The 23,894-nt window shown below is 51.6% G+C and overlaps 2 protein-coding genes across 2 annotated transcripts in view; both read left to right on the top strand.

Moving 5' to 3' along the window:
- The window catches only part of CFAP99 (cilia and flagella associated protein 99), a 41,617-nt gene extending 25,655 nt beyond the window's left edge, over window positions 1-15,962 (top strand). Inside the window, exons 12-16 of the mRNA XM_060011894.1 lie at window positions 12,022-12,163; window positions 12,278-12,429; window positions 13,244-13,449; window positions 14,370-14,532; window positions 14,671-15,962. Of these exons, the coding sequence (XP_059867877.1) occupies window positions 12,022-12,163; window positions 12,278-12,429; window positions 13,244-13,449; window positions 14,370-14,532; window positions 14,671-14,793 (786 nt within the window). The 3' untranslated portion in view covers window positions 14,794-15,962. The remainder of the gene's footprint in view (window positions 1-12,021; window positions 12,164-12,277; window positions 12,430-13,243; window positions 13,450-14,369; window positions 14,533-14,670) is intronic.
- A 5,825-nt stretch (window positions 15,963-21,787) lies between these two features.
- Window positions 21,788-23,894, top strand: part of RNF4 (ring finger protein 4) — a 39,211-nt gene continuing 37,104 nt past the window's right edge. Inside the window, exon 1 of the mRNA XM_060013080.1 lies at window positions 21,788-23,181. The gene's annotated coding sequence lies outside the window, so the exon portion shown is untranslated. The remainder of the gene's footprint in view (window positions 23,182-23,894) is intronic.

Here is a 23,894-nt window from a genome sequence, read left to right as displayed (position 1 = left end):
AGTCCTTATTTTCATGAATTTCTGTCTTTCCTTCCAAGCAAGTATACACACTTCTTGTTTCCCCTTTCCTTAACATAAACTGTCCCAGCCTGCTTTACCGGCAATGGATAATGTTGTGCAAGTTCTTCCTCTTTGTGGAGGTGGCTTTTCGAGGCCCACTGCTAGAGGAGGGACTGCTCCGTCAGAGTAGCTGCTGTGGAGGTTCTGTCTTGTTCTTGTGGCTGTTGTTGTTGGGGGTTTTGAGGTCTTACCAGAGATGCCACATCACCTTCCCTGGGCAGGAACTTCAAGGCCCCAGCACCGGGGGAAGGGGCCCAACCCCCCTGACCCACCCACAGAGGTTACTGTACTGAGTTCAGGAATTTTTGCCAGTCTCAGAGGTGAGAAATAATATCTCAGTATAGCTCTGATTTGCATTGCATCTATGAAACGTGAATTTGAGGATGTTTCCATATCAGAGCCACTTCTGTGTCTTTTTCTGTGAACTGTCTGTTCATGTCTTTTGTCATTTTCTTTTCTTTTTTTTCCCCAGTTTTATTGGGGTATCATAGACAAGTAAAATTTGTATATATTTAATGTGTATAATATGATATTTTGATATACAGATACATCGTGGGGTGATCGCCACAATCAAGCTAATTAACACATAGTTACTTTTTTGTGCATGTGGTGAGAACACTGAGATCTACTGTCTTAGCAAATTTAAAGTGTACAAAACATTATCGTTAACTCTAGTCACCATGCTGTACGTTAGGTCCCTAAAGCTTATTCATCTTCTAACTAAAAGCTTTGACCTTTTGACCAACATCTCCCCATCCCCCTCACCCCCCAAGCCCCTGGTAACTACCATTCTACTCTTTGTCACTATGAGTTCAACGTTTTTAGATTCCTGCAGAAGTGAGATGAGACAGTATTTGTCGCTTTGCAGCTGGCTTATTTCACCCAGCATAACGTCCTCCGGGTTCATACGTGTTGCCACAAATGGCAGGATTTCCTCCTTTTTTAAGGCGGAATGATATTCCATTATGTACGTATAGCACATTTTCTTGATCCATTCATCTATCGATGGACACTTAGGTTGTTTCCGTATCTTGGCTACCATGAATAATACGGCAATGAACATAGGAATGCAGATGTCTCTTCAACATAGTGATTTCATTTCCTTCAGATGTACCTCCAGAAGTGGGATTACTGGGTCATACGGAAGTTCCATTTTTTATGTTTTGAGGGACCTCCATACTGGTTTCCATAGTGGCTGCCCCAATTTACATTCCCACCAACAGTGCACAGGGTCCCTTTTCTCCATATCTTTGCCAACCTTTGCTATCTTTTGATGTTTTATGCTGGCCGTCCTAACAGGTGTGAGGTGATAGCTCGTCGTCACTTTGATTTGCATTTCCCTGATGATGAGGGATGTGGACCATCTTTTCGTATACCTGTTGGCTCTTTGTATGTCTTCTTTGGAAAAGTGTTTGTTCATGTCCTTTGCCCATTTTTAAAATTAGGTTACGTTATTTTATTTTATTTTGCCATCGAGTTGTGCGAGTACCTTATATATTTTGGACATTAACCCCTTATTGGATATGGGATTTACAAATATTTTCTCCCACTCCGTAGGTCGCCTTTTTATTTTGTTGACTGTTTCCTTTGCTATGCAGAAACTTTTTCATTTGTGTAGTCCCACTTGTGCTTCTGGTATCAAATCAAAAGTAAATAAATAATCACCAAGACCAAGGCCAAGAAGCTCTTCCCCTATGTTTTCTTCTAGGAGTCTTACGGTCTCAGGTCTTACATTTAAGCCTTTGACCCATTTTGAGTTGATTCTTGTGTGTGGTGTAAGATAGGGGCTCAGTTTCATTCTTTTGGGTCTGTATATCTGGCTCTTCCAACAACATGTATTGAAGAGACTATCCTTTCCCCATTGAGTTTTCTTGGTGCCTTGGTCAAAGATTAGTTGACCATCTCCATTTTCTTTTGAGCTTAGAGTTCTTTATATATTAAGGAAAGTAACCCTTTAACTATAGTATGTTGTTACAGATATTTTGTTCCAGGTACTCATTTGGCTGTGCTTAAATGATGTATTTTTGCCATGTAAATGTAATTTTCATGTCATCAAACTTATCAGTCTTTTCTTTCATTGTATCTGGATTTTGAATAATTAGGAAGGTTTTTCCCATACCCATGTTATACAAGAGTTCACGCATGTTTTCTTCTAGTATTTCTGTGGTTTCGTTTTTACATCTGGATCTCTATCCACTTGAAGTTTATTCTTGTACACGGTGCGAGGTCTGGATCCACTTTTATCGTTTCCAGATGGCCAGCCGGTTGGGTCTTCCAATCCATGAACGCGCTACGTCTCTCCATTTATTTAAATCTTTTATTTCCTTCATCTGGTTATTTAGGTTTCCGTATGTAAGTCCTTTACAAGTTTTGTGAGATTTGCACCGAAGTATTTCTTTTATTGTTTTCGAGGGGTTGTAAATGGTGCTGTATTTTTAATTTTGGTGGCCATGTGTTCAATCCTAGTAGGTAAAAATGCGATTGGTTTTGTGTGTTGTTTTTGTGTCCTGTGACCTTGCTGAACTCCCTTATTAGTTTTCTAGGACAAACAAGGAATTTAGTTGTAGATTCCTTGGGGTTTTCTCCGTAGACAATCATGTAATCTGTAAATAAGAACAGTTTTATCTCTTCCTTTCTGATCTGCCTGTTTATTTCCTCTTCTGCCTATTGCACTGGCTAGAACATTTGTGCCTAGTTCACCATCTTGGCGGAAATCAGCCTTTCACCATTAAGTGTAATGTTAGATGGAGGTTTTTCTGTAGATGTGCTCTTTATTAAGTTGATGAAGTTCCCCCCATTCCTATTATTCTGAACGTTTTTATCAGGAAATTCTGCCAGATGCTTCTCTGCATCAGCTGATACGGTCATGTGATTTTTCTTCTTTAGCCTGTTAATATGGTGGATTACACTGACTGAATTTCACATACTGAATCAGCTTTGCATCCCTAGAATAAACCCCACTTGATTACGGTGTATAATTCCTTTTATATATGTTGAATTCTATTTGCTACTATTTTGATTTTCTTAAAGTTGTTCTTGCACATAGTTTCATAAGGGGTGTTAGTCCGTAGTTTTCTTTTTTGTAATGTCTTTTGTCTGGTTTTGGTATCAGGTAATTCTAGCTTCATAAAATGAATTTGGAAACATTTCCTCCTCTTATTTTCTAGGAAAGATTGTGTAGAATTGGTATTAATTCTTTGAACATTTGGTAGGATTCTCTAGTGAAATCGTCTAGGCTTGGAGGTTTCTTTTCTGACTTTTCTAAATTAGAAATTCAACTTCCTTACAAGTTATAGGGTTATTCAAATGATCTGTTTCATATTGGGTAAGTTGTAGTTCGTATTTTTTGAGGAATTGGTCCATTTCACTAAGTTTCCAAATTCATGTATGTAGAGTTGTTTGTAATATTCTATTACCATTCTTTTTTATTTTTTTAATTTTTAAAAATTAATCATTTATTTTTTATTTATTTTTATCTGCGTTGGGTCTTAGTTGCTGCATGTGGGTTTTCTCTAGTTGTGATGAGCGGGGGCTACTCTTCGTTGCGGTGCACGGGCTTCTCATTGTGGTGGCTTCTCTTGTTGCGGATCACGGGCTCTAGGCGTGCAGGCTTCAGTAGTTGTGGCTCGTGGGCTTAGTTGCAACACAGCATGTGGGATCTTCCCGGACCAGGGCTCGAACCCGTGTACCCTGCATTGGCAGGCGGATTCTTAAACACTGCACCACCAGGGAAGCCCTACCATCCTTTTTTATGTCTGTAGGGTCTGAAGTGTTTCATTCTTGAATATTGGTGATTTATGTTTTTTCTTTTTTTTCTGTTAGAATTGCTAGAGATTTGTCAATTTCATTGATCTTTTCAAAAAACCAGCTTCTTGTTTCATTGATTTTTCTCTACTGTTTTTCAATGTTACTGACTTCTGCTCTTTATTATTTCCTCCCTTCTGCTTGCTTTGAGTTTATTTCGTTCTTCTTTTTCTAGGTTCTTGAGATGGGATTTATATTACTGACATGAGACGTTTCTGCTTTTCTATTGTAAACACTCAGTGTTACACATTTCCCTTTATTTGTTGCTTTAGCTGTGTCCACAAATTTTGATATGTTGTATTTCATTTTCACGCAGTTCAATGTACTTTTTCATTTCACTTGAGATTTTCTCTTTGACCCATGGATTATTTAGAAGTATGTTGTTTAGTTTCCAAGCATTTGGAGATTTTCCTGTTATCTTTGATCATTGATTTCTAGTTGATTCCATTGTGGTTGTTGAACATACTCTGCTCTATTTATTTTAAATTGGTTGAGATTTTTTCGTAATTGCTTGTTGCACTTTTATGAGGGCTTCTTTACAAATCATTGTCAAATCTAGCATCTGTGATCTCAGTGCTAAGATCAGAGCTCAGTGCTCTACTGATTGTGTCTTCTTTCAGTTGGAGATCATCCTGGCTTTCGGTATGGTGAGTGATTTTCGATTGAAACCTGGACATTCTAGGTATTATGTTACAGGACTGTGGATGTTACTTAAGCCTTCTGTCTGAGCAGCCTCTCTCTGACCCCGCTCTGGCAGGGGAAGGGGGACACCGCCACATTACTGCCAGGTGGGCTTAGCAACCCACCGTCCCCACGTGGCCTCTGTTGACCCCTGAGAGGGGGGCCCCTGATGATTTGTGGGTAAGGGCTCCAGCTAGACCTCCATCAATAAATACCCCCCCTGACTGGGAGAGGGAGGAGTACCTTATAACTGCCCCCCACGTGGCCTCCACTGTCACGTGGCAAGCATGGAGGTGAGAGTCCTCACTCTGCACTAAGCCTCCTCTGACACCACCTTAGTGGGAATGGGGAGGGGCCCTTGTTCCCGCGGGTGGGGGTGGACACCAGGTTGCCACGAGCTCTCCTCTGACACCACCGACAGCCTGGGGCAGGTCCCAGCTCAGGCTCCTCCGTGCCACCTCGCCGTGATCTGGGGAGGGCAGAAGTCTTGCGCTCACTCAGCCTTTGCTCAGGTTTTGCCTGTGATGTCTGGTTGGAGCACAGGTTGTGCCACACAGTTTTCTGTGTCTGTAGGCGGCTCCTTTCCTGGTCCCTTGGGAGGCTTTGGTTGGGCTTTTTTGTCTGCACCTATGGCATTTCTGGGTCCTCCAGCACCCAGCCTGGGGCACATGAGGTAACAGAAGACCCAGGGACCCCCCGCTGCCCCGTGCCATCCTTCAAGTCCCACGGTCCCAGCCAGCCAGCCTTCTTCCCTCCGCCTTTCATAGCCTTCTGTGTGTTTAGTAATTTATATTCAGGGGTTTTAGTTGTGCCTGGTGGGAGGAATAGGGAAAAGCACCCCTACTCATCTTCCCAGAAGTGGAAGTCCCAGGCGTCGATTCTGATAAAGGCTTTTGCAGCATCTGTGGAGATAATCATATTATTTTTCTCCTTAACTCTGTTAATACGGTGAATTATATTAATGATTTCTTTTTTTTTAAACATCTTTATTGGAGTATAATTGCTTTACAATGGTGTGTTAGGTTCTGCTTTATAACAAAGTGAATCAGCCATACATATACATATATCCCCATATCCCCGCCCTCTTGCGTCTCCCTCCCACCCTCCCTATCCCACCCCTCTAGGTGGTCACAAAGCATGGAGCTGATCTCCCTGTGCTATGCGGCTGCTTCCCACTAGCTGTCTGTTTTACATTTGGTAGTGTATATATGTCCACGCCACTCTCTCACTTCATCCCACCTTACCCTTCCCCCTCCCCGTGTCCTCAAGTCCATTCTCTACGTCTGTGTCTTTATTCCTGTCCTGCCCCTAGGTTCTTCAGAAACATTTTTTTTTTTTTTTAGATTCCATATATATGTGTTGGCATACGGTATTTGTTTTTCTCTTTCTGACTTACTTCACTGTGTATGACAGACTCTAGGTCCATCCACCTCACTACAAATAACTCAATTTTGTTTCTTTTTATGGCTGAGTAACATTCCTATTAATGATTTCTTAATGTTGACCCATCCTTGCCTTCCTGCGACAAATCCCGTGCGGCTTCCCTGGAATTTGAAAGTCCTCGGACTCACATGGGAAAGTCCAGAGGCAGGAGGCAGTGGGTGGAGAACAAAGGTGGGCTGTAGTCGCGAGCAGCCATGCACTTCCCTTGACCAGAGACCCTGAGAGGATCCCGGAAGAAGCCACCCGGAGTCACCTTCAGAGGTCCACCTGGAGGGGCAAAGACCCCATCAGAGGGGTGGGTGCTGGAAGCCAGGGCTTGGACTAGAAGCTGCGGCCTGACAAGCGGGCTTGCTGGGCAGAGGGACTGTGTTCAGGCGACCCGCCTGCGGTGCAGAAGCAGCAGCTCCACCAGGGAGGAGAGATGCTGGGAGGGAGGGAGGCCCCTCCCGCAGGCTTTGCCCCGGGGGCGGGAAGGCATTTGGAGCCGCTACCTTCTACTCCTTAGGGCTCTCTCAGTATTCCTGGCATGGGGCTGTTCTTCTGACAGCAAGGACAGAACAGCCTGCCCCCACGGCCCCTCCCCTCATCGGCCTGTCCTGACGCCAGGTCAGCAGGAGGGGCTCCAGCCCGCACAGGCCCCTCCCGTGGCTCGATGGCGGCTTGGTGAGGTCCAGTTCCGTCCCTCCCAACCCTGGGGGTCTCGTGAGCCAGAGGCCTCCAGTCAGAAGCACAGGAGTCGTGGGCCTCCGGGGAACAGCTTGGGAGAGGGCACCCTGTGGGGGCTGACGGCCCAGCCACGACACCCAGGCACCCTCGGCCTCGCGTCATAATTAGGGCAGCTCCCCGAGCCCCGAGCCGTGTTCCCCAAAGCCCGGCCAACTCTGGCTGGACCATCCGGCACAGGTCCAGAGGCTTCTCTTGCTGACCTGGAACGTCCAGGTACATGCATGTAGATGATGAGAGTGTTTTGTGAACAAAGTAACCTGAGTAGACGGCGCTAAACATTTGAAGACAAAAGGAATTGTACTGTTTTCGTGCGCCGTTCATGCTGAACTGGTGACTTTCACAGCCTCCGTGTCGTTTTTTTTGTTTTTAGTATTTATTTAGCTGCACCAGGTCTTCCTTGCGGCATGCGGGATCTTTAGTTGCGGTGGCGTGCATGTGGGACCTAGTTCCCAGACCAGAGATTGAACCCGGGCCCCCTGCTCTGGGAGCATGGAGTCTTAGCCACTGGACCACAGGGAGGTCCCCAGCCTCCGTGTCTTAATGGGACTTTGTCTCCATGGGAGGTTCCGTTGCCACAGCCTGGCCCACAGAGGGAGCCCCTTCCTCGCCTCTGTGCTCTCAGCATCCCTCTAGAGCCTGGAGGCATCCTTTCTTTTTTTTTTTTTTTTTTTTTTTTTACTGGTACACGGGCCTCTCACTGTTGCGGCCTCTCCTGTCGCGGAGCACAGGCTCCGGATGCGCAGGCTCAGCGGCCATGGCTCACGGGCCCAGCCGCTCTGCGGCATGTGGGATCTTCCCAGACCAGGGTGCGAACCCATGTTCCCTGCATCGGCAGGCGGACTCTCAACCACTGTGCCACCAAGGAAGCCCGAGGAGGCATCCTTTCTTTTGAGAGGTAGGATGTTTTGGGCCCACCTGAATTTTCTCTTCTTGAGACGTAGATTCAGTAATTCCCCCGCCCCCCCACCCCGAGGCCCTGGCCCTCACCACAGAACCCAGTGTTGATTTCCATAGCTGAGGGCTGGGTAGGGGAAGCTTTCCTGGTTCTTCCGTGGTGACCAGTATTAAGGTGCTCTAGCAACAGGGGCTGAAAAGGATATATTTGTAAAGTCATGAGTGTAGCTCTGACATTGTTTCCTCATAAACAGTGTGAATATATTTTCTTCACTTAATTTTATCTCCCTTTATTTATTTATTTTTTTGGCTGTGCTGCGTGGCTTGCTGGATCTCAGTTCCTCAACCAGGGATTGAACCTGGGCCCTCAGCCGTGAAAGCGCCGAGTCCTAACCACTGGACCCCCAGGGAATTCCCAATTTTATCCCCCTTTTAAAATAATTTGATGAACCATAGAAATAAGTAGCTATATTGGAAAAAAATGGGTAAAGTTCACGTAATTCTTGCTTTTTTTTTTTTTTTTTTTTTTGCAGTATGTGGGCCTCTCACTGCTGTGGCCTCTCCCGTTGCGGAGCACAGGCTCCGGACGCGCAAGCTCAGCGGCCATGGCTCACGGGCGCAGCCGCTCCGCGGCATGTGGGATCCTCCCGGACCGGGGCACGAACCCGTGTCCCCTGCATCGGCAGGCGAACTCTCAACCACTGCCGCCAGGGAAGCCCGCTTTTTTTTTTTTTTTAATCCATCATTACAGTGAAGTTAATCCGGAGTAGCAGTACCAACATTAGCACAAAATCCCCTGGGTGAGTAACATTTCACACTCCGGTTGTCATGAGTGACCATTCTTAGAGTATATTTTACCGAAGTATTCGATGGATTTAGTTTGGAGGCCCTTGGAACATTTGTCTATTTGGCTTTGTTACGTCAATGCTGTCTGGTGTGTTCTGTGTTCACTTGACTTTAAAGGTGTCCCCGTGCTGGTAGCTGAAAGCCCTTGCTTGGGGCAAGGTCAGCCAGCAGCCCTCGTTCGGGTGGTGTTAGTTGCGGGAGGGGTGGAGAGATGTGCGGAAAACCTAGCTGGGCTTCCAACATAGGGCCCAAGGATGCATTAGGCCAGCCTGGCCCCTGGGCCGGACCACGGGTCCGAGGTTTATGTCAGAGCAGACAGAACCAAGAGTCAGCCCAGAACTCCAGCCGGCCAGCTGCCCCGCGAGCCGCTCACCACCCTGGTGGCCTCTCCAGGGGACCACACCGCTAGCTCGCCAACACCTCTGCCTGCTCACAGATTCAGCTCTATCACCTCCTTTCAGTCTCTGAGTGCTCCGTCCTCCTCTCCGCCAAATCCTGATGCTGTGCTGACACCGATGCCACGCCTGACGGGGACGCCGTTGCGGGCGTGACTTGGGAGGTGGCACCGCCGTCCCCACTCACCAGCAGACACACTGGAGCCAGGGAGGGGGTGGTTTGCCCGAGGTCACACAGCTGGTCGGGGCGGAGGCAGAGCTAGAATCCTGGGGCCTCCTCCACGGCCTGCGCCGTCTCCTGGGCTCCGCGGGGTTCGCTCCGAGCCAGGAGATGTCGCCCCCCTTCCTCACTCCCCGGACCAGGCTGCCAGCTGTCTCTGTGCCTCCACAACCAGCCGGGGGTCCGGGGACTCGGCTCAGCTGCCTCTCCTCCGAACCCAGGTGTCTTTCCTTGCACGTAATTTACTTACTTGGGGTACGACTCCTCCAAGTTTCGGTAGCCTACTTTTTCGCACCTCATATTTCCACACAAGCATTTCTCGAACTTATTACAACGTTTTCGAAAGTACTTTTTAAAATAAACATTTTAGGGCTTCCCTGGTGGCGCAGTGGTTGAGAGTCCGCCTGCCGATGCAGGGGACGTGGGTTCATGCCCCAGTCCGGGAAGATCCCACGTGCTGCGGAGCGGCTGGGCCCGTGACCCATGGCCGCTGAGCCTGCGCGTCTGGAACCTGTGCTCCCACAACGGGAGAGGCCACAACCGTGAGAGGCCCGCGTACCACAAAAAAAAAAAAAAAAAAAACGTTTTACTTTGGGACTTTTTTAAAGCAGTGACAGAAAAGTTGCAACTAGTACGGAGGGCTCCCCTGTTGTCACCCAGCCTCCCCTGTGGGTCACATCTTACATCAGCACGTGCCTGTGGGGTTTCTTGCACTGTCACAACAAAGCATGGAAAACTGGAGGGCTTTAGCTGCCGTTCTGGAGGCCGGAAGTCCGAGGTCAAGGTGTTGGGTGGGCCGTGCTTGCTCTAAGCCTCTTCTGGCTCCTGGTGACCCCAGGAATTCCTTGGTCTGTGGCAGCCTCACCCTATCTCTGTCTCCACCTTCACATGGCCATCTTCTCCATGTTTCTCTGGGTCTTCTCCTCTTCTTATATTGACACTTGTCATTGGATTTAGGACCCACCCTAAATCCAGGATGGTTTCATCCCAAGATCCTTAACTCATTACTTATTGGATCCTTAACTAGTTGGAAATAAGATCACATTCTGAGGTTCCAGGTGGACATGAATTCTGGGGGGACACCAACCCACTACACCAGGGTATATTTGTCACAATCAAGAAACCAATATGGGCACGTAACTTAACTAAACTCCACACTCTATTTCGATTTCAGCATTTTTTTTCCTACTTATGTCCTTTTTCTGTCCAAAATCCCATCCAAGGATGTCCCAGACTCGTCTTGGCCATGACATTGTCTCAGGCTTTCCTTGTCCTTGGCGCCCTTGGCAGTGGTGAGGCATGCTGGTCAGGTGTGCTGTAGAATGTCTGTCTGTTGAGATGCTCAGACTGGGTGTAGGAGGAAGACCACAGGGGCCACGTGCCTTTTCATCCCATCCCTTCAAGGGTGCCCGCCGTCAGCAGACTTATCACTGAGGAGGTTGGACTTGATCACCTGGCTTCTCACTGCGGTCATTCCCCCTTTCCACGTTGCACTCCTTGGAAGGGGTCTCTAAGCGGGGCCCACGCTGAAGGAGGTGGGTAGGTTATGTGGATTCTTCAGCACAGAAGGCTTGTCTCTTCTCCCCCATTTACTCACTTATATATCCATATATATCAGTCCACTCATTTATATCAGTGTGGACTCATGCATATTTATTTTATACTTTGTCTTGTAATCCAATACGACGTGAGGTATTTTGTTGCCAGCTTTGGCCACTGGGACCCCTTTCAGGCTGGCTCCTGTGTCCCTTCGACCTGCCCCCATGCCCCCCGCCATCCTTTTGTTTTTTGAGCACTTCCTTACTTTATGATGCCATAAAATGCTCCAGGCTCAGCTTGTATCTTCCCTGCCCCAGACCTCAAATGGCCGTTTCTCCAAGAACCGTGGTTCCTTTTCTTAGAACCTGGAATGAACTTGCACAGAAAGGGATGGTCAAAAGCCATTTTTATACGTGCTGGCAAAGTGCTTTAAGAAAGGCTTCCTTCCTGCCCAGCGCGCCTGCCGTCCACGCTGCCACACATGGACCCTGCACATACCATGCGGTGGGAGATGAGCCCCCAGGTGCCAAGACCTCCAGGACTGGGAGTCCAGGGGCTCCCTGGCAGCGCTGGGCAGTGACAGGAGGTATACATCCCACCCTGTCCTTTGTAGTATCTTGAAGACTGAAAATAATATTCTCAATTGTTCACAATAGCTCCACCCTGGAAACAACCTGAATGTCTGTCAATGGTAGAATGTATCAAAGAGTTGCTATATATTCCCCGAAACAGCCACGAGAATAAGCCAACTGCAATCCCGGTGAAAACGTGGATGAGGATAGTACCCCCGGATACTGAGCAGAAGAGGGAAGCCGCAGCCAGGACACGGGGCGCGTCCTGTTTGTGCGCGGTTCAAAGTGGCAACACCACGCCCCGCGGTTTAGAGCTGCGCGTTTCTCAGGCTCCTCCCAGAAAGAAGGGTGTGGGGTGACCGTCAGGGCGTGCCCGGGGGCGCGTGTGATGGGGAGCCTGGGGCTTCCCGGGGGCTGGCGTGTCCTACGCACAGGCCTGGGCAGAATCTGGGCAGCCAGCTCCACGTGGCTGCAAAGTAAGCAGTGCCCTGCTCTCTGGAGTGGAGTCAGCGGTGGGTGGGCTTCAGGGCAAACCCAGTGGCTCTGACTTGGTTTCCCCAGGACACTGTTGGCTGCACTCCTCAGCTTATTGTCAGGTCTGGGGGGGTGGCTGCGTGGTTCTGGGCTCACACCCCCAGGACCACAGTGGAGGAAGGGAGGACGTGAGGCGGGACTTCCCCAGCAGGCCCCACCTCCAGACGCTGATGAGCTTAGACCCAGGTTCCAGGGTGATTCAGGGTCAGGGACTGGGTCCGCCGTCCAGACCTCAGGCTGCTCCCGGGGCTGGGGCGGGCCTAGGGTCGCAGGCAGCAGCTCTGACTGTGGCCGGCCGGTTGTCCAGACAGCTGAGCTGATGCAGCAATGTGCCGAGAGGCGCCTCCAAGAGGAAAGGTCCATGAAGGAGCTGGTGGAGCAGGTGATGGAGACGCAGAAGAACATCAAGGTGGCGCAGACAAAACTCCTGAAGGGCCGACAGCAGATGGGTACAGCAGGCGGAGGAGGGGGGGGCGCTCGGTACCCTCCCATGGGAGCTACCTGGGCCCAGCGCCGGCCCTGCTGCTCTCTGACCCCCTCAGCACCCTCTGGTTGGCCCTTAGTTCAGGAGGTGATGGAGGAGAGCCGGGAGCTGCTACAGCGCAGTGCAGAGGCGGCCAAGGAGGAGCAGAGGCGGCGCTGTGAGCTCATCTCCCAGTTGCGAGCCCTGGAGACTCAGCCCACACGCAAGGGCAAGCTGGTGGACCTGACCCAGGTGAGGACGTGGCCCCCGGAGCCCATGCCCATGTGACGACCTCGGGGAGCTTCCCCAGGTCTTACTGGGCCTGGCATTGCCATGAAGGATGTGTGCAGAATTCCCACCAAGGCCAAAGGCAGTCTGGACCCAGGACGAGATCCACCTATCCGCTCATGCCCAGCTCCCCCGTGCCCGCCATGCTGGAGGCCTGGGTCTGGTCCAGATGCTCAGTCCTGCCAGGGAGGCCTCCATCCCCTGGGGGTGGGCAAGGTAGGCTTCGTGGAGCTGCGCGTTGAGGGAGCTCCCGGAATTCACTAGGCCTGGGTGGAAAGGGCAGTGCAGGGAGAGCACAGGTGCATGAAGACCCAAGGCTGGGCAAGCAGGAGGCTAAGAGAAGGGCAGCCGAGCCTGGAAGCCTGTGTGAGAAACACCACGAGAGGCCAGGCTGGCGCGCGGTGACGTGCGGGAAGGCCTGGTCCTGGGGGGTGGGCAGAGTCCAAAGGGCTGTCTACCCAGGCCCCCAGGTCCTGGCTGGGGAGACAGTGCTGAGCTCCATTTGGGCCCTGCCACAGCGGAGGGGCCTGCAGGGCACCCAGCTGAGATGTCCCCACAGAGGTCGAGGGCTGCAGAGCAGGCCCAGGCTGGAGAAGCCGGATGGTGGACACGTCACACAGGCACCACTGAGTAGACAGGAGGAGGTCTCCTGGGCACCAGGCCAGGCCTACGGCACTCAAGAGGGCTGCTGGTACTGGTGCCAGCGCCCTGGAGATGGCCAGGCAGGCTGGGCCTGGGCCTGGTTCCCAGCCTGGGGCCTCCCCTGCCCACCCTGCAGATCCCTGGCTATGGCCTGGAAGGGGAGATGTCGGTCGTGGAGCTGCGTGAGCGGCTGGCCCTGCTCAAGGAGACCCAGAGGTGCAAGGAGGAGGAGAAGCGAGACCAGATCATCCAGGGCAAGCGCGCCAAGAGCCGGGCGCTGCAGAACGCGGTGGAGCAGATCTCGCTGTGTCGCGCAGCCATGGGGAGGTCTGCAGCCTTAAGGTTAGTGCCCGTGGCCCGGGGTGGACGCCTTGGGTGGGCAAGGAGCAGGCAGCCTGCTTTTGCACCCTCCTGGGTGGCTTCTCCTCGCAGCAACCCACCACCCTCCCGCCCAGGCAGTTCCCTTGCAATCACTTGCCCCCAACTATTTTCTTTAAAAAAAAAACAAAACATTTATTTATTTGTTTATTTACTTCTGGCTGCGTTGGGTCTTTGTCACTGCACACGGGCTTTCTCTAGTTGCGGCAAACGGGGGCTACTCTTCACTGTGGTGCGGGAGCTTCTCTTGTTGCGGAGCACGGGCTCTAGGCGCACGGGCTTCAGTAGTTGTGGCTCGCAGGCTCTAGAGTGTAGGCTCAGTAGTTGTGGCGCACAGGCCTAGTTGCTCCGTGGCATGTGGGATCTTCCGGGACCAGGGCTCGAACCCGTGTGCCCTGCATTGGCAGGCAGATTCTTAACCACTGTGCCACCAGGGAAGTCCCTTTTTTTCCCTTTTAAACCAGGACTTAGTTGGGGTTCACACATCAAATTTGGTTGTCAAACATCTCTCCTCTCTTTTAACGGAAAGCACGTGGACACACGCACCCCTCTTTGTTAGGAACACTGTGGTGACTTTTCCGGCCCCTTGTGGCCAAGTATGGAAGAGATCTGCAAAGATAGCAGAATATTAGCCGCGGCTATCTCTAGGCAAGAGTGGCAAGGGGAGGGCAAGATGAAAGGGCGTTCGCATTTTATCCCCAATACCAAGATAGTTAATACCTATGGAATACTTTTTAAACTGTGAAATACAAGGAGCAAAAAGGAAGAGGCGCTGGGGGGAACCCCGCCCCGAGCGGTCCTCGTGGGGCGTCTCCACCTGCACCTAAATCCCTTGAGTCAACCCGCGGTGGGGTTCTCCTAAGCCAGCCCCGCCGCCCGCCCAGGTGGGAGGAGAAGAAGGCGCAGTCGGCGGCCGCGGGAGCGCCCTCCCGGGACGAGCGGGTGCTGGAGCTGCAGCGCAGGATCCGGGAGAAGGCGGCCCAGCGCCGCGGGCAGGAGGCACTGCTGCACGTGCCGGCGCCGCGGGCAGCTCGCCCCAAGCAGCAGGTGAGCCCCGGGGGCGGGCGCTAGGGTGCGCAGCGCGGGCGTGGGAGGTAGCGGGGGTCCGGGCGCGGTGTGGGGGGACGGGGAAGCCGCGGTGGGGGACGGCCCCGCCCCGCGTCGACCTCCACCGCCCGCCCGCAGGCGCAGCTGGAGGCGCAGCGCAGGCTGGAGCTGGAGCTGGAGCAGAGCCGGGAGCGCAGGCTGCGGGCGCTGCAGCGGGGAGGCTCGGCACGCGGGCCCGCTCGCTGCCTGGGGGCCGTCTGAGCTGGGCGGGGGCCCGCCGCGGGACCCCGAGACCCCCGCCCGAATAAAGCCTGGGCGGCGGTGTGCACCTCCCCTTCCTTGGCCGCGCCCCCCGCCCCACTCCGCCCCAGTCTCCTCCCGCCCAGAGCAGGGTTGCCAAATAAAATGCCAGTTATTGCGTGGGACAAGCTAATGCTAACAGAAGGATCCGCTGGAATTCAAATTTATTTGGGCGTCTTGTATCTTATGTGCTAAACATGGCCACCCTAGCCCAGATTCTAGCCCTTCCTACGGCCTTGTGCTAGGCATTCCTGCCCATGCCCCCCCCGCCCCCCATCGGAGTTCCCAGAGCCTGCTCTACTTGTGGAAAGCTGGAATCCCCATTCTCTGCCCGGAGTCGGGTGGCTTAATCCAGGAACCCCCAAGACTGAGAATGTGATTGTTCTTGTGCGATGAGTAGAAGTCGCCAGGATCTTGAGCCGCTGGGAACTGGCCCTTCTCGGCCTTATCTCCCAAACCTCACGGCGATGGGGGGGAGCTGGCCGGGGATGTAGGATCTGCCTCCCACTCCCCGTCTGCTGATGAGGCCACGGGTGCTGAGAGGTGAAGTGACCTGCTGGGAGAGCTGGACCCAAAGCTAAGCCTGGATGCCTTTAGAGCACTGCCCAGCCTTCTCCAGCATCACTGAAGGAACAAGGTTAGAGCCACTGGGCAGGAGCTGGCCCAGGGCCTGGACAGGAATGGAGTGATTCCCCTGGGTCCTCAGACCCATCACTGGACTGGAGGTGCGTGGCTGTGAGGACAGCCTGGCTGAGTGAAAGCCTGCTGGTGAATAAAGCACAGTATGCTGCAGCTCTCAGGAGAGAGAATGAGCAAGCCCATGGGGTGCAAGGCAGTAAGAGAGGGGCTGGAAACTGCCAGGCGGATAGATGTCTAGGAGAGACCTTCCACACCCTACATCCTCCTTGGGTCTGCAGAGGGGGGAGGCTGCACCCCAGGGCACATTCAGACTAAGAGGGTGGACATCTCAAAGGGACGAGAACAGACTAAAGACCAGCGTTTTCCCCCAATACTCTGAACTGTGTCAGAACCCCAGGACTTCCCCACAACTGAGGTTGGTAGAAAGAGGAATTTCCCACCCCCGTCAAATTAGAGCTGGGAGCAGATTAAATTTCATTAAAAAAAATAAACATGGCATTTCTTACTTCCTGTGTTGTTATTCAAACCCATTTCATTTGATATCGAGGGAATACGTTGATGATGACCTGTCCCAAGAGAGGCTCTCAGGAGCTCTGAGGGCTTCAAAAGGGGAATTATTAGCTTCTATAACTGGCAATCCAAAATAGGGTAGACTTCAGGACATGCCTGATCCAGGAGCTCTGTCTCCAAGCTGGTAGCAGTTCCAACCTCACATGTCTGGAGGAAGAAGGACCATCTCTCCCTGGTAGTTCTCATAGGAGGGAAACCTCTCTGTCCTCCAAGCCTTGTGCTCCAGTCTCACTGGCCTGGATTGAACATGCTCTGCTGAACCAGTTCCTGTAGTGGGAGAAGGTCTGCATGGGGGCTCTTGCAGCACATGGGGGCCGAAGCAAGCACTGTGGCAGAAGAAGAGAATTACCCTTCACCTATCAGACTGGCCTCTGGAGCAGAGGGGAGAGGTGGTGGCCCAACAGACTCAGGGTGCTATTAGGAGTAATGCTGGTTGGCAATCCACAGGGTCCCCACCTGCCCTCCTGGACTGGGCAGCTGCTCAGAGCTGCCTTGAGAGCACCTGGGGCTTCGGCTCCATACAAACCCCCGTAGGGTCAGGTCTTGGGCCATCCCCCGAGTTTATGGGCTGAGGGCCAGCCTTGTGTGGTAAACTGATGGCAACAATGTCTCCCGGTATCCATGCTCCTTGCCTTGTGACCCCTGCCAAGGCAAGGAACAGAGTAGGAAATAGGCAGAGTCTATTTCGCCCAGTCCTTGAATCTGGGCTGACTTGCTTTGGCCAATAAGGTTCAACAGGGCTGGCTGTGCACCAGTTTAGAGCCTGGACCTAGGTGGCCTTGGAGGTCCCTCTTGTTCTCTACCTGGCCGCAGTGTGGGCATGTCCAGGGTGGCCTTGCTGGGATGACCTGGTTATTCTCAGAACAAGAGAGACAAGCTGGGCTCTCTTTTCTGGTTGCCAAATTCATGTCCAAGTCCAGTTCTGGGAGCTGAACTCAAGGAACCTACCACCAGATTCTCTAATCCCAATTCTGATATGCAGCCCCACCCAGGGCTGGCATGCACCTGTGTTCACAGTGTTGAGTCCTCCCGACTCCCACCTTCCCTGAGATAAGTACTGCTATCATCTCCATGCTACAGGCCAGGGAAACGTGAGACTTGCCTGAACCATGGAGCTGGGATTCAATCTCAGGCAGGAGGGATCCAGGGCCCACACTCTCTTCTTGATTCTGGGAGTTGCACCAGATGCCCCAGAGACCTCCAGGCTTTTGCCTGGGCCATGGCCCCTTTCCCAGGACGGGGCTGGACCGGACCTGGGTGAGAAGAGTACTCCACGGGTTCAGTCCTTCCCTTCCCGACACCTATTGTCTTCGGGATAATCCAAACTCTTAGCCTGGCATGTGGGCCCTCCAAGGTCTGACTCGTGCCTTCCCCGACCCCAACCTCTCCCAACCTCTGAACCCGTGGCGCACTGGGCAGCCTCCAGTTTTCTGGACATGCTAGCCCACCTTTCCCCATCCAGGCTCCCTCTTCCTGGAACTCTCTCCTCCATTCTAGTCCTTTCAGTTCGCAGGTCGTTTCCTCCGGGGAGCCCTCCCAGACGTCCTGGTTGAGTGCCTCCTCCGGGATCCCGGAGATGGGCCGGGCTGTACTTCCCTCGCGTCTCCACGAACAGCCTGGCAGAGCCCGGGATCGCAGGGACCAGGCGCAGGCCCAGGGCCTGGCACGTCGTGGGGCGCGGGCGCCCGGAGGACCTGCAGATCCAGGCCGATAGTAGAGACCCCAGGAAACTGGCTGGGAGAGGCGCGTCGGGCTCCGCGCCGCGAGCCGGGCAGCCGGAGCCCAGACCACGACTCCCGGGAGGCCTTGCGGGCCGAGGGGCGCCTACCGCTCTCTCGCGGGAAGGCAAAAGCTTGAGCTCACGAGCGTGGGCGGAGCCGGAAGGAGGCCCATTTCAAAGTGGTAATAGATGGTTTCTTATCCAATAAGATTGAAAATATACCTCCTCAACCGGCCGACCACGGGAGTAGGGACAGCGGTGGCCAATAGGGACGCGCGGAGGGCGGAGCCGAGGTCTCCGGAGCGGAAGTGGGTCTCTGTTGAGGCGGCGGTGTCTTGTTGAGGGCTTCTCAGCGGCTTCCAAAGGTCCTTCCTCGCTTGGGTGCGTCGACCGCCGCGCCTGCCGAGCCTCACCAGCGCCAGGCAGGGCCAGACTTTGCGGGGAGTGGGCGGCAAGGCAGGGCCGGGCGGATTCGGGGTTCGGGCGGCTTCGCGGCCTGCGGAGGCCTCGGCGCCGCGGCCCAAGGAGCCGCCGTGGCGCGGCCGACCACGCTCGGGCCCCGACCTCCGACCGGGCCTCCCCGGGCCCGCGGGCCTGTTCGCCTGCCCGCCCGCCCCGCTCTCCGCGCAAGCCTAGCTCGGCGCGGGGACGGAAGTGGGGAGGCCCCGCCGCGGGTGCCGGCCGCCCTGGCAGGCCACGGCGCCTCGTCTTAGCGTCGCCGGGGAAACTGAGGCTGGGCGGGGAGGGACGCGCCCAAGGTCACTCGGAGGGCCGGGCGGGACGCGGGGCGCGGGCCTGCGCCGGCGTTCGGGAACACCGGGCGACGGTTTGGTCCCCACCGAGACCGCCGCCTTTGTGTGCTCGCGCAGCCGCTCCGCCATCGCGGGCCTGCGAGTCGCCTCGGGCGGCCGGGCGGAGTCTCCTCCGGGCTAGGACGGGGCTGGGGCACCCGCCGGGGGCAGATCTCAGCAGGTCCTCAGCTTCCGGGCGTTGGCCGGGCGCGTGGCCGCCGAGGCCTGCGGCCGAGACCCCCGCGGGCGCCTGGAGACAGGTGCCTGAAGCACAGAACTCAGTGGACGCCACTTAACACCCTTTGACCCGTCGAGGGAGAAGGGGAGAGTTCAGATCCTTGGTAGGGGTTTTTGTGAGGTTTTGGCTTTTGTGTAACTCCAGTCCCTTCCCATCGACGGTCACGGCCATACCTTCCTTGTGCTTCTGCGCCACGTTCTCGGAGCCAGACCTGGGGGTCTCAGCTCTGCGGTCCTGCATTCGCTGAGGCTGCCTGAGTGGCCGGGGAGACCGAGGTGGTCTCCCCAAGGTCACAGCCTCGGTTCCCTGACTGCGGAGCTAGGTAGCCCTTTGAATTCAGTGACCAGGAGTTTGCTAATGAGAGGCAGAAACGTTGAAGGGAATCGTTTTGCTGTCTTTCTGGTGGTTTGTTTTTTGATGGATGGGGGGACACATTGGGTAGTTTTGTGTATGAGTTTGAGGTGAAATGGGAATATTCAAGTAGAAAGATGTGTAGCTGGCTTCTGTATTGCGTGAACTTGAGTTTCCAACTTTGACTCACATCTTGCTGTAATCCAGTATTTATAAACCTTTTTACAACGACGACTCCGCGCTCCCCGCCCCCCGCACACCCGAGCTTTTTTACACGTTGTTTTCTTGATTGCCCACTCCAGGAAATTTTAATGCTGCTTTCACACTGTATGCCCTTTTTATTTGCTATATGCATGTTTATGCTTTGTACATAAAAAGAGGGGGCTTTTTTTCGCCCCCTTTGAGAATGCGTACGTTAATTTTTTAAGTCATCATATTTTGAGGTCTTCTGCATGTCAAGCTTTCTGCTTGCACAAAAATAGGCATGGTACAGGCCCAGGAGCCAGAGTGGAGAGAGTGAGAGACATTCCCTGAGGTTGAAATATAAATGGTAGAAAGGTGGGACTGGAGAGGTAAGCAGGAACTAGATCACAAAAGGTCTCCGGTATTCCTCCACAATAAGGAGTTCAGAAATTATCTTAAGGCCAGGTGGGAAATCACTAAATTGAGTTCTAAGCGGGGAAATTAACAGGGTTAGGTTTGCGTTTTAGAAAAATCACTGTGCTATGAGAAGGATGGTTAGAAAGGTGGACAAAACTAGTGGCTTCAGGACCAGTTAGGAAGAGAGAAAAGGATAGCCTGGACCAGGGTAGTGACTAGTCACTGAATTTGGTAATGGCGATTGCCAGTCATGGCAGTTCTTCACTGGCTGTTTACTTAAAAGCTCTTAGCAAGGTCCATGTCCGGTAGTTTATACCCCTGCCAATTTTTGGAAACGTTTTCGAAAATATGTGCACAAGGTAATTGGTTTGTATGCTGTATAAAAGTGGCTTTGTATGTTCTTGTGTATATGTTATCCGTGTCTCATTTTGGAATGATTTACGTGCATCTCTCACCGTCCCCAAATCAGGCATTTTTGAGGGATGAGGTGGCTCCCATAGCATATTACAGGGCTGACTCTGTTATGAGATATAATTCACGTATGCGCTCTTCTAACTTATCCTTCTAAGTAGCTTGTTTCCCAGCAGGACTTTGGGAATTTTAGAGCCAGGCATTTCGAGGTTTCCTCTCTGAGGAGGAAGGCCCAGAGCACAGATACCGACTTACTCTGAGGTCACAGTTCCAGTGTGAGAAAAACATCTGAGGTTAAGTTGGAGGGTGCCACTATAGGGTTATGGAATCTACTTTGGAAGCATTTTTTTTCCCCCGGCATAAATAAGAATTGGCAGGTTTGTTGAATACCACATCATGCAGAGTAGGAGAGGCCCGGAAACATTTCAAAATGAGTATTATCAGTAGCCTGCCGGTGCAAAAGAGAAATTGTGACCATCATGCCTTCCTGGTGTATCCTGTAGGGTACATTAACTGTAGAATGTACCTCCAGATAGCTGAGTAAATTAGCTTGCTATATATATTTAGACTTACCGGGCATACACAAATTTAAAATGAAAGAATGCCTGCTAAATGGCATTATTATCTGCTAATGCCTTTTTGTTTTGGAATCATAATTTCTGGTTTTAGGAATGCAACTCAGTTGTCTGTAAGGGTTACTCTAGGTTTGTGATACCACGTCTACTGTTTAGTAGTCTCTACCACTTACAAATCCACCCTGCCAGGTAGTTGTGGTTAGTTCCATATTGTGTGTCCTGAAGCACAGGAAGGGCAGAGTCACTTGCCCAGGGTCACACAGTTAGTAAGAAGAGACCTAGCATCTGGACCTCACGTTCCGTTGCCTTTGTTCCTTTTGCTGGACTTTGTTATGTCATTCATATTTTTCTGTGGTGGGAAAGCACAGGGCTGGTGTTTCTAGTAGCTTTAAATAGTGAAAATAAAACTTAAAAGTGGGGGATATTGTCTTTATTTTTATGTTTCTTTTTCAAGTAACGTTTACCCAGGAAGGGTCTGATTATAAATATTCTCAAGAAGCTGAATTTTCAGTGACTGCATTGTATTCCTGAGGACTCTAGTTATTTTTCGTGAGTCCCCCCAACCCCCAACCCAAGGAGGTGGTCTTAGGACCCGGACATTTGTCTGTCTGCTGCACCTCCCTTCTTACTTCAGCCAAACTGTTGCTAAATTCTCCTGCTTGCTATAGCAGACCGGTATAAAATTTGCTTTCTTTCTAAGCACCTTCTTGCTATTTTTCAGTTCTTAACTAATATTTAAGAACTTTTTGCTCTGGCCTCTTTTTCCAAGTTGAAAATGCCATGATGATCATCTGTTTTTAAGTCTTCCTTTGTTTCCTTATGGTGACTCACTCTCTCTCTCTCTCTCTCTCTCTCTCTCTCTCTCTCTCTCTCTCTCTCTCTCTCTCCCCCCCCTCCCCCCCTCTCTCTCTATATATATCTATATCTATATCTATATCTATATATCTATATATATATATATTTTTTGCGGTACGCGGGCCTCTCACCGTTGTGGCCTCTCCCGTTGCGGAGCACAGGCTCCGGACGCGCAGGCTCAGCGGCCATGGCTCACGGGCCCAGCCTCTCCGTGGCATGTGGGATCTTCCCGCACCGGGGCACGAACCCGTGTCCCCTACATCGGCAGGTGGACTCTCAACCACTGCGCCACCAGGGAAGCCCAAGGTGACTATATTTTTACTTGCAATGTCAGGCTCCAGTTTTCTCATCTCTGAAAGTCATCCTTTTTTCCCCCCTCTCAAAAACACTTTATGCTATCTTTTCTAAGTATCTGCTATCTCTTTCAAGCATCTAATGAGCTTGGTAATTTAATTTCAATGGGAAAAATCATCATTTTTCACCCTGTTTGTCCCAAGTGGTGTGCAAAGAAGAGGGCATGCCCTGATCAGTATTTGACATAGAGTTATGTTTAGCATACTTGTACAGTAGAAGAAATTTAGGGTCAGGAGTGAGAGAAATGTAAGTAACATTTCTTTGAGGTAGGCCTTGAACAATGAGGAATTCCCCAAAGTGGAATGGGGGTAGGGGAACCTTTGCAGGCAAGGCAACAGCATGTATCAAATTATGGTGCTGTGATAGGAAAGAGCATGGAGTTGATACTGACATCCAGGGTACCTGAAAAGTAAGGTACAGTCAGTTCTGCTTTGAACACTTGTTTGGAAGCATGGATTTGTTCCAGTGGGATTGATACTTTAGGAAACAAGTTGAATATAACGGGAATATTGAGTTTAGTGTGCATAATTTCATCATTGGTAATAGGTAAACAGAAAATTGAACTCAGCTGAACCAAGCCATGTAGACTATATACCCTTCAGACATCCACCAGCTATCTCAGTTGACTGTGTGTGCCATGAGCCACACCCTGTGCACGTCTCTTGTTACAACACTCACCCTATTTCCCAATAACTCATGAGCTGCAGACCTGGTTAAGTGCCATAGTTGTAGTATGTATGCATTTCTTAACCATTTAATTTGTCAAACTGTGCTGTCATTTTTGTTAGGTTTTTGTTAGCTTCTTACCGTGTGTGTGTAAGTTTACCATCTTAAGTTTTTGGGTGTTATACCCTTAATTCCACTTTTTCCCATAAACCCTGTGGACTTTTTGTGTCGTATGGTGATTTTTAGGAAAACATACGTCTGTAACTACAAATGAGGCCGGACCGGTGAGTTGTTGGCTATACACGTGAAGGCAATGGGTTCGATCATTTTGGAGCATTTGCAATATTCTTGGGCCTCTTGGAGTCTGGCCGATTTTTTTGAGCTACCACGTGAAGCTTTTAACTTCCTCTGGCCCACTTAATGTTCTTCCTACGGCTTTCCTGCTTTTTCTCTTAGAACATTCCCAACATTCCCTTTATAATAGGTGCTTGCTGTCCTGGGAGCCAAAGACCATTGACTTAATATTTTACTTTCTAGGGAGAGAGTTGAAGAGAAGAGGATCTGGATTTCACTGCCAAGGTTAATGTCTTTAGAGAATTGGGTTTGGCTAGCCATTTGGTGACTGCATGCATCCATTCATTAGCCAGCGCGCTTGTGCAACTGCCTGAATGGAAGGCTGTGCCTTGTGCTACGGAGCTCTGGGGGCAGTGCTATTTGAGACCAGCTCCCCTCTTATGCAGATGAGGGAATTCCCTCTGTGGGGCGCTGCTGGGCTGCCCTTTGCTGTAGGTATACCAGCATTTATAAGCTTCTGCCTCCCCGCTGCCACCGCCACTACAGTCTGCACGTCGGCTCTGTTTAGTGGCTCTTGGTTTACTCCACACACATACACCCCAGCCCAGCCCAGCCCAGGTTCATGATTCAGTAGAAGCAGCTAAGATTCCTAGCTTTGTGCTTGGGTGCCATCCACACAGGCCCAGCATGCCTGCCTCCTGTGAGTTCTAGAGTTGGAGGTTGTTAATGGCCTCAGCACCTGAGGTCAATTTGTCCCCTTGGCCTCTGGTATCTTTTCAACCTCTGGTGGAAAGCTTAGGTTTCCTTCATTATATTACCCTTGCTTCTGGCCCCCAGCAATTGCCTTGTTTGTATCACTGGCCCGCTCCAGAGCCCAGACCACTGTGACTGAAAGAAAATCAGAAGTTAGGGGTCAGAGAGGTGGAGAGGCCACTCGGCTTTGCTTCTGTGCTATGCCAGAGAAACCCTTCTGCAAAGGAGTAGTTATAGGACCAAGT

Source organism: Delphinus delphis, chromosome 5, assembly GCF_949987515.2.
Source record: "Delphinus delphis chromosome 5, mDelDel1.2, whole genome shotgun sequence".
Taxonomy (NCBI): Eukaryota; Metazoa; Chordata; class Mammalia; order Artiodactyla; family Delphinidae; genus Delphinus; species Delphinus delphis.
Note: the sequence above shows the minus strand (reverse complement) of the source record. Positions and strands in the feature narration are given on the sequence as shown.